Source organism: Vicia villosa, linkage group LG2, assembly GCF_029867415.1.
Source record: "Vicia villosa cultivar HV-30 ecotype Madison, WI linkage group LG2, Vvil1.0, whole genome shotgun sequence".
Taxonomy (NCBI): Eukaryota; Viridiplantae; Streptophyta; class Magnoliopsida; order Fabales; family Fabaceae; genus Vicia; species Vicia villosa.
The window spans coordinates 110,668,279-110,679,115 of NC_081181.1; the positions used below are offsets into that span (position 1 = coordinate 110,668,279).

At 42.2% G+C, this 10,837-nt stretch overlaps 1 protein-coding gene across 1 annotated transcript; it reads right to left on the bottom strand.

Moving 5' to 3' along the window:
- Positions 1–7,698: 7,698 nt before the first annotated feature.
- Positions 7,699–8,238, bottom strand: LOC131651783 (histone H3.2). The gene has a single exon (XM_058921475.1). The coding sequence runs from the start codon at positions 8,166–8,168 to the stop codon at positions 7,758–7,760; it is 411 nt and encodes a 136-aa protein (XP_058777458.1). The 5' UTR covers positions 8,169–8,238; the 3' UTR covers positions 7,699–7,757.
- Between the last annotated feature and the right edge of the window lie 2,599 nt (positions 8,239–10,837).

Sequence of the window (10,837 nt, forward strand, 5' to 3'; positions counted from 1 at the left end):
TCTGTTGGTATCGCACCTCGGGGCCTTGCAGGGCTTTGCTGGTGAAATATACGGGCTTTTGCCCGCTTTCGTTTTCTCGGATCAGAGCCGCGCTGACTGCCTCGTTTGAAACGGCTAAGTACAGGTATAGAGGCTCGTTGTTATCGGGTCGAGAAAGGACGGGCGGTTTGGAGAGCACTTGTTTGAGGTGTGAAAGTGCTCGTTCGCATTCCTCGGACCATTCAAAGGTCGCTTCTTTTCGTAGTAGTTTAAAGAAAGGGAGTGCGTGTTGGGCGGATTTTGCGACGAAACGCGATAGTGCGGTGAGCATCCCGTTCAAGACTTGGATGGATTTTTTATTGTTAGGAGTGGGTAGTTCGGAGAATGCTCGACATTTGTCCGGGTTGGCTTCTATTCCTCGTTCGGTCAAGTAGAAACCGAGGAATTTGCCTGCGCGGACGCCGAAAGTACACTTCTCCGGGTTGAAGCGCATCTTGCAGGATCTGGCCCGCTCGAACACCCGCTCGAGATGTGAGGTGTGGTCGGCGTCCTCTCGAGATTTGACGATCATGTCGTCCATAAATACCTCGAGGGTGTCGCCGATCTCTCCTCGGAAAACTTTGTTCATCATTCGTTGATACGTGGACCCAGCGTTTTTTAGGCCGAAGGGCATTACGTTGTAGTAATAGTTGCCCGACTCCGTCATAAACGCTGTGCACTGCTTGTCGCTCCTCGCCATGGGGATTTGGTTGTAACCTGAATAAGCATCCATAAAAGACAATAGTTTATAGCCGGCCGAGTTGTCGACCAGTCTATCAATGTTAGGTAAAGGATATGCGTCCTTTGGACATGCCCGGTTAAGATCGGTATAATCAACACACATTCTCCATTTTCCATTAGATTTCTTAACAAGTACAACGTTTGAGAGCCAAGTAGAATATTTGGCCTCAGAAATAAAATTTGCCTCTAGGAGGTCTTTTACAGCTTTCTCGGCAGCCTCCGCTTTCTCGGGAGACTGCCGACGCCTACGTTGAACTACGGCCTTCGCGGCTGGATTGATGGAGAGGTGGTGGCAAGCGACCTCGGGGTCGAGTCTGGGCATTTCTGCTTAGCTCCAGGCGAACAAGTATGCATTGGCTCGAAGGCAGGCCATGAGCTGCTTCCTTGGTAGATCTGGGATGCCCTTGCCGATCTTTACTGCTTTATCGGGGTTGTCGCCCAGGGGGACCAGCTCGAAATCTCCGTCGGGGATAGGTCGGACGGGATGAGTTGCCTTTGATTGCGTTTCTTCCCCGATCTTCAGTTCTTCCTCTGTAAACCGTGCATCAAGGTCGACTGAGCTGACGTTGGTTGTCTGATGCTGGTCTTCTTGAGGATGTTTGTCTTCGGCTCTTGGCTTTTTGTTGGAGTTGGTCGGAGGGGCGATCAGTTCTAGTCCTTTGACGGAGGCGTCAAAGATTCTCCTGGCAGCTTCGATATCGGCGTTGATGGTGGCCACTCGTCCTGTCCTCGTGTAAAACTTCATCTTTATGTGAACAGTGGAGGGCAAGGCGGTTAGCTCGGCTAGAGTGGGGCGCCCGATAATGCAATTGTACAGGGTTTTGCAGTCGATCACCAGGAATCTGGTTTTGACTTGCCTGGAGGCTTCCCCTTCTCCGAAGGTGACAATCAGCTCGACGTAACCCCATGGTTTGGTGGTAGCTCCGTTGAAACCTTGGAGGTCCGAACCCATATAGGGAGTGAGATGTGAGTCGTCCAGCTGGAGTGTCTGGAAGAGGTGGGAGTACATGATGTCGACCGAGCTGCCTTCGTCGACCAAGACCCGTCGGACGTCGAAATTCGCCATTCTAGCTCGGACGAGCAGGGGGATTGTGGCGTTTGGAGCTCCGCCGGGCAGTTCCTCCAGGTAGAAAGTGATTGGTTCTGACTTTCCCCGGAACTTCCGCAGTGTGGGGCCGAGGTCCGCGTTGGCGCTGAGCAACTCATCGAACTTTCTCTTGACTGAACTGATGGTGAGGGAGCTGGATCCCCGCCGTTGGAGACGACCATGGTGAATGGGAAATTTTCCCATTTGCTGAGTGCGGTGAGGATCCCGGCTGATGGCACGAAATCCTCTGGGCGAGTGACGGTCAGTGCTACTTGTAGGGGCCTGTTATCCGGTGAATTCCCTTCGTCAGAGTTTCTGTGGTCGTCCCTTCGGGAAGGTTCCCCTTTCTGTGTGTATTTCGAAAGGCGGCCCTCCTTGATCAGTGTTTCAATTGCATCTTTGAGATGGATGCATTCTTCGGTCAGATGGCCGTGACTTCTATGGTATTTGCAATACTTTGATTTGTCGGTTCCCGGCCTTGCGGGGTTCGACTTTGGGGGCCTGATGTTTGATTTCTTGAAGTCGGTGTTCTGGCATTCGGCCAAGATCCTCTCCCGCGAGGTGTTCTGAGGGGTGTAGTCATTGAAGCGTCCAGATGGTCCTCGGCGCTCTTTGATGTCGAGAGATCTGTCGTCTTTCCTTTTTTCATGCCCTCTCTTCGAACCTGGGTGCTCGTAGTTTGAACTGCGAGCGGTGTCACTGCCTCGCGAGGCTTTGATGGCAGCAGCCTCTCCTTCCTCGAACGCGATGAACGCTTGAGCTTTGCGAAGGAGGGCGTTCATGGAGTGGACCTTTTCAATCTTAATGGCCTTCTTAAAGTCACTGCCGGGGAGAAGTCCCCGTTCTAAGAGGTATCTCTTCATGTAGTCTTCTGTTTGTACTTGGACGGCCTCCTTGTTGAACCTGTCGAGGTAATCCCGAAGAGGTTCGTTGGGCCCTTGTATCACGGCCTCGAGATTGGCTTCTGATTTTGGTTGTCGTCGGGAGGCTGTGAAATGGCTCAGGAAGAGTTCCTTGAGGTCGGTCCAGGAATGGATGGAGTTGGGGCGGAGGTTTCTGTACCAAGTCATTGCTCCCTTCCTGAGGGTGGTCGGGAAGATGCGGCACTTGATAGAGCCCTTGACGACGTGGTAGTCCATGACCGCTTCGATGCTCCGAATATGGTCGTCGGGGTCAGTGGTTCCATCATACTGGTCCAACGCCGGGGGTTTTTCCATCCCTCGAGGAAGGCGGGCTCTTCGGATGTTCTCGGACAAAGGGCTGCGGAAGTCCTCTTCGTCGCTCGGTCTTGGTGAAGTTGAATGTCTGTCTCGCCGGGGTCTTTCCTGGTCATTTTTGGGGCCGGCGCGATTATCCCGAGGAGAGGGACGCTCGCGGGGTTTCAGCACAGCCTTGGAGGGGCCCTGATGACCCTGCTCGGGGGAGAGGCTTCTTGCTTCAGTGGCCTCTGGTCTCTGGTTCTTCCTGCTCTTTCTCGGTGGAGAGCGAGAATATGATCTCCGACGGCGGTGTCTTCTAGGTGGCGAGCGTGAAGAAGATGGGGAACGCCGGCGGTGCCTCCTCGGAGGTGAGCGCGAGGAGGAATAGGAGCGCGACCGGTAATGTCTCCGCGGAGGGGAGCGGTACCGTCGCTTCCTTTCCAGTTCGTGGATACGGTCGTCCTGAAGTCGGAGGAGGCTGTTCGTCTTTTGTCGTTCTTTGAGCAGGAGGACAGTGACGGGGTCAGCATCCTCGGGGATGTTGAGCGGTTCCTCCTCTTCTACATGACGGGTCCTCTGCCTGTCGGAGGTGTGGGTGAATGAGGAAGCAGCGTGCCCATCTCTGGCGTCGGTCTCATTCTCATTCTGGGGGCGCTCAGGCCCATTGTGGGTTCGGGCCTGCTGGTCTTCCCCGTTCTGAACGTGTCCCTCGGGAGGGTTTTGTTCGACATTCTGAACCTGTTGGAGGCCCTGCAGCTGCTGGACGTTCTGGACCCGCTGCCTCCTAGGTTGCGAAGTTTCATGTCTCGACCTTCCCTGTCCGGCAAGGGCATGTTGAGGTTCTTCTTGCCGGCGGCGATTCGTCACCTCGCGGGTGGAATCTTCGATCAGATGTTCCAGGAGGAAGGGGTCGAAGCTTGGGATGTTGTTGTTAGCCATGACGATCGTGAAAGGTTATGCTTTGATCTTTGTTAAAGAAGGGGGAGCAAGATTCCCACAGACGGCGCCACTGATCGTACCTGATCAGAAGAATCGTCAAGGCAGCAGAATCTGGCTTGGAGAGCAAGATGGGGGGGGTACCTGCAAGGTTCTCCGATGCTTAAGTTAGTAGCTATCAGAGAATGAGGGTTGAGAGTGAAGAATAGAATACCTGACCCTCTAGTGAAAGAGGGTATTTATAGCCCCCAGCGCTGGGCCAAGGTTCCCTAATTGGGCCAAATCCAACTGGAGGCCCACGTGCTAGGGAACTGCCAGAACGTCCCATGCTAGGGCTGAGTCAGCAGGAGACTCACGTTCCGGATGATCATAGCGTAGGGTTCGGAGGTGGTTGACCGAATCCCCCGCTGCGTGACGCGTGGTCTTCGCGCGTGGATAACTCCTTGACGGTTATCCAGTAAATGGGCCCAATGAATTGGGCCTGCTCGGCTAGTGAGAGGAGCTGGGCCTGCTCGGCTCAGGCCAGAACAATTAGACATTAAAATAGTTGCTGAAGAATAGGCGATATTGTCTTTGACATTCAATTCCTACAATTACTCCCACGAGCTAATTATAGTAACAATGTATATTGATAGGCAGGTGTACATGCTCAATTGCCAGTTTTGGCATAGATGTCACTTGACAGTTACCTTATTACACCCCCTCAAGATGGGGTCACAGTTGGTGATGTGAATCTTGTCTCTTACGAACATAAATTTGGCGCGAGTTCGCGGCATGGTATGAATGTCCATAGGTTGCTCTTTGATTGAAATGTGAGCAACCCGTAATTTTCCCATTTGTACTGGTTGACATACATAGTAATAATCTAGTGCAATGTGTCTCGTCCTAGAATGGAAAACTGGATTGGAACATAAGTATGTCGCCCCAATATTGTCACAATGTAAGAATGGGCCGGCCCAACCCGTTTAGAGGTCTAAAGCAAATTTTAAAGTGAGGCCTTTAAAATGTATTTCGAAATATTAATTTTGTGGTTGTTAAGAGTTGAACTAAATACCAAAAGGAAAAGAGACATATATTTTACCAATTCAACTACAATAATATATGTAATTCAAATATTATTATATATTTTTATATTTAAATTAAAAAAATTTGAGGTCTTTATTAAACCCAAACATTTGAGGCCTAAAGCCCTAACTTTAGCAGCTTGTCCCTTGGGCCGGTCCTGTGGTGTAGTCGTCTTTACATCCAACTCACTTAGTAAGTTAACAAGCCACATGATCGTCTTTACATCCAACTCACTTAGTAAGGCCGGTGCCGTGTGTCCAAGTTCCATTACTCATTAGTGCTTCAATTTTTTCTGAATATGCTTATCGCCATTAAGGTATCTTTAGTGCTTGAGTGATTGTGGAAGGTTCAATATTTCCTAGCAAGACATATTTTGTGACAGCGTATACACGCTTTGGTTTAAAGATATTATTTTTGGATAGAATAATAAAGGTGTTACCTTTGGAAGCATTATGCATATGATCTAATGGAATAGATGAAGAGGAAGAAAGATTTGTACCTGAGTTTCTTGGAGCGGATTGATTAGAAAGGAGTTCTTCTGCAAGGATTAATTGAGGAGAAAGATCTCGAGGACTACGAGGTGTTGTGGGAACATTTGGTTTTGTTTGCTGCTGTTTAGCCAGAAATGGTTTTAATTTAACAAATTCACCAGTTATCTTAAAATAGAGAAACTATTGAAGATTGAAGTGTTTTTCAACAATAGCTTTTAAAGTAAAAACTCTAAAAAAAACATTTGATTTATTTTTCATAGAGTACAACCTAGGGACAGACCCAGACATTTTAAGTTGTGGGGGCATTTAGGGATGGGCACAAAAGATTTATATAATGGGAGCGATTCTTACAAGAATCAAAGAATTAATCTCTGCAGTTGTGTGTAAATGATATCCGATTTATACCAAAAATATATTTTAAGTCATTTATAAAAAATAGCACTTTTATATGACTTAATTAAATACACATACACATGTAAATATTTACATAGTGAATAATCTCTTTAATATTAATAAAACATAAAAATATACAAACAATACATTTTATATGTATGTTGAATTTTATTATTACTGTCGTGATTGATATTCCATTCTTGTTCAAATATTGGTATGAAAGTGCATTAAGTTTAACACCATTACACACACTATGACAAGTTATGCCTAGGAATTAAAATTTTAGTGGGGGCATCAACCCACACACCGGTAAAGGTAGGTCCGTCCCTGGTACAACCATACATATTTCGAGAAAAGATCAACAAAGATGACATAGTAGAGATAACCATCTAAGGATTTAACTAGAGTTAGTCCCCAAACATCAGTGTCAATGAGTTCTAAAGGTCTACTACTACTAAGATGATGAGTGGAGAACGGAAGCTTGTGACTCTTGGCACAGTAGCAAGAACTGCATTCATGAGATGGACGGCCTTATTGGTATATGTTGATTGTCTTCCAGATGCTTCATTACTTTTGAAGGAGGGTGACCAAGTTTACAATGCCATGTAGAAACTGATTGAATGCTGGTAGTGAAGTTTGTAGAGTTGATGTGGGTGTGCTGGTAGTGAAGTTTTTACAGATGGCAAATTAGATTTTATATTTTTGGTACACATACACTTGATTAAGATGAAGAGATTTATTTGGAGTGTTAAGTGCTATGTGCCATTGTGCCCAATGTATGTGATTTCCAAACCTGTGCCATCACCAACTAAGACTTTATCTCTTCCTCGATATGGATCAGTCAAGGTGAGTTGTTCCAAGTCCTGAGGAATTTGGTGGGATGCTCAAGTGTTCATTATCCGGTTGTTCTGCTGTGTTGTCAGCTAATGTGAGACAGATTGCACCTAGGATAGCCTTTGATCTTGTAGAAGTTCCTTGCAATGTGTCCAGGATTTTTGAGGTATTGGCAAATAACCTTGGTTTCCTGATTTGCAGCAGATGAAGGAAAGTTACGGTTACCATTGTATTGAGATTGTGACTGCCCTTTGAGACAATATGCAGCATTTACCGTGGCAACAAGAGGATCAATCACGGTTGATTATTCATAGTGCAGAATAATGTAAAAACAGTTTTATCAACTCCAAATAGGCCCTAACTAAGAACAAGAATAATGTAAAAACAGTTTTATCAACTCCAAATAGGCCCTAACTAAGAACAACAGAAGTTTTTCTGTTGTCAGTTTAGTAAACATTTGTGCCATATGCTGCAAATAAACTGTTTATACAAACAAACATTTGGCATGTTCAGAGCTTATTGTTAAGCTACTTTGGAAGAATAGGATCCTGAAAAACCAAACTGATGAAGCATACAACTTATATGTTTTCACAGTCCGAGCAACCACGGCAGAGTTAATATAAGAACAAATGAATACAATTAAGCAAAGTATAATACATACTAATATTCTATAAAAAATTCAAAGTAGAATAGAACTGGAGAGTAATAAGCAAAATGCGTTGTCTGTTTTAAAATGTGATTTTGAAAGGTATCTAATTCAAAGCTATGCATAACAACAACATTTAGAAATTGTAGATCAGACAAGCATTGCTAATTTGTTACAAGATAACGATGGGTTAACCCTTAACAGAAGATATAAAACAACATCAAAATGATAAACACAACCCTAATTTTTTTAACAACGAACTAAACCCAAACCTATCTAAGAAACACAAACAACGAACTAAACCCAAACCTATCTAAGAAACACAAACAACCCCTGATAAATTGAATCTAAGCCCTCTCGCCTCGGATTCTGCGAGCAAGTTGAATGTCCTTGGGCATAATTGTAACTCTCTTGGCATGAATAGCGCAGAGGTTAGTGTCTTCAAACAAACCAACAAGGTAAGCTTCAGCAGCTTCTTGTAGAGCAGAAACAGCGCTGCTTTGGAATCGGAGATCAGTTTTGAAGTCCTGAGCGATTTCCCTCACAAGCCTCTGGAACGGAAGCTTCCTTATGAGAAGCTCAGTGCTCTTCTGGTACTTCCTGATTTCTCTCAAAGCAACGGTTCCAGGCCTGAATCTGTGTGGCTTCTTCACTCCTCCGGTTGCAGGAGCTGATTTCCGAGCAGCTTTGGTGGCTAGCTGTTTCCTTGGTGCTTTGCCTCCGGTGGATTTGCGAGCTGTTTGCTTGGTACGAGCCATTGCAGATTAATTTGGTAGAAATGAGAGAGATAGGAACTGTGTTGATTAGATTTGAGATTTGAGTTGTGAGAATTAGGGTTTGGTGTGATGATATTTAAGGGGTGGAGATTTCGGGAGAGGGATGGAAAAAGGAAATCGCGGGAATTGTGAAATTTTGGGATGGTGAAAAGGGAAGATATTGACCGTAGATGGGAGTGTTATCGACGGCTGTTGTTCTCTGAAAGCAAAGGTCACGCGGATAGCCAATTTCAAGTTTTCAACAGAAGTTAGAACTGAAATATATATGCAATTGCATTTTTTTTTTAAATACTTTATTATGGAAAAAAAAACCTGGATTCGTGAGTCCTTGCATAAAATCCGTCACAGAGACACTGATAGGATGAATAAATGGGTATGCACGAGTAAAAGACGGTATGCACGACTAAACTAAATTAATATTTAATCTATAATATAAGAAAGGAAGTTGTTCTGGTTAAGACAACTACACCCTTGCTTAATTTTGTGCCAAATCTCAATTTTGGGGGTAATTTGTGTCTAAACTAATCATTTGTCAGAAAGTTAGCTGGTTTTAGTTACATAATAACTATTTGTTACATGGGTTTTGCTTGGAAATGATATTTTACTATTATTTGGATACACTTGAGTTGCATTTGAACCAAAACTATTTGACATAAAGCAAACTATGTAAAATAGTATTGGGTGTTGCGAAATAGTCTTCCCAATACTATATTGTTTACACCATTCCATCATCTTTCTTATTCTCTCTATGCCTTTTATCTTTCATATTCTCTCTCTAGCTTCTACCTACCAACAACAACATTTTGCTTCTATGTTTTTCTTCTTCAAACTTGTTTCAATCTTTTCTCCGACTTTTGATATCTTCATGGTTAGACCGTTTGAGCTGCTGAAGAACATCAATGAAATGAAGGAGCTTTGGAAAGTTGTCTTTGTTTTTGGTTCCTTTCTTTAAGTTCGGTTTGGTTTTTTGTTTTTTATTAAAATCCACTTCCTTTATGTAATGCTTTGATGGAAAATGGTTTGTGTTTAAACTGTGATTCATGGTTTATGTTTCATCTTGTGTACGATTTGTGTTAATGGTATTCTGAATCAAAAGTTTGGGTTTAATGGAAACTGGTTTTTTTTTTATAAACAAAGTTCCCAATGATTTGTTATATTGTTTGTGTTGGAAACTTGTTTTGGTATATCCTTACACACTCCTATGGTTAGAAAATGTTTATTTTTTCTTCGTTGGTTGTTATATGATTTGTGTTCATGTTATTTTTTTCCATTGGTTTCTTTTTTTTATTCTGATTTTTTTATGGTTTTCCAACTTTAAGATGCTTTTGGTTGAAGTTGTTTCCTTTTTGAAGTTAATGGTTTATGGTTTTCGTTTCCTTTTTGAACTTTATGGTTTATGGTTTTTGTTTCCTTTTTGAAATTTATGGTTTATGGTTTTTGTTTCCCTTTTGAAGTTGTTTCCTTTTTAAAGTTACTGGTTTTTGAAGTTTATGTTCTAAACAAAGTTTATGGTTTTTGTTTTTTCAATAACCTAAAAATGTTGTAAACAAAGTTTATGCTTTTGCCATTACTTCCAGTTTTGCAGATTCTTAATGAAAATGCAAATGATTAGAGATTTGAAGATGTGAGTGATTAGAGAGCTGAAACAAATGATTAGAATCATGAATAAAAAAAGTCAATTAAAAATATAATCTTTCAAGGAAGAAGAAGAAGGATGGTTGTGTGTATGTTCAAGTTTAAAAGATAAAGAGACTAACATGTAATCTATAATATAACTTTCTATAGAAATACTTTTATAGAATTATCATATTGGTTGTCATATATATTTTTCAGCAAAGTTTGGATGCATCACAAAATTGGAGCCCAGAACCAATCTCTAACAATACAACCATTTCAAATAGGTTGTCAACAAAACAATAGATTGATAAAAACAACCAAGAAGATTTGTTATCACCCAAGTTTTCTGCCACAAAAAGTGCGAAACTCCTTAAAAAGAAGTAGCAATTGCATGGTCCAAATGGATAAATATATTTGTTGTAATTCTCAATTAAGTATATGTAAGGAATTAAATCCAAACAACTTAATTACCATTTCATATTCACATGTCAAATAATTATTAATACTTTACAAGTACTTGGAAAGTTTATTATTTTATTTTAATCATAACTCAATTTAATATAATACTTCAAATTTAAAACGAAATCAAGTTTTTAAATATATATTGATGAAACATGGTGCATAGGCCAATACAATATTTAAAACAATTCTTATTATTTGAGAGATTTGATTCACATTGTTAGGCTAAATGGATTTAAAAATAGCAGAATATTATTCATGATGATATTATAAAAATGATTATTACTCTAACATCAAGTATGAAAACTTGCATGATTTTGTTAATTCAAAAATGTCTCTATAATGAGCATTTGTATATAACCCATTCATAATACAATAAATCTTTCTTCTCAAAACTGAGTAAGAAAATAGTGTTAGCATAGTAAAGCATATTCATGTTGTGCTTAATTAAAGTGATTCTCTCAAAATTAATGGGTTTGATGTAGACAGTTGTCCTTATACCAATTTTATTAACTTTTGTCAAAACTTTGATTGACTATACAACAGGTTGATTGGAGAGGTTTGTTTTCATCATG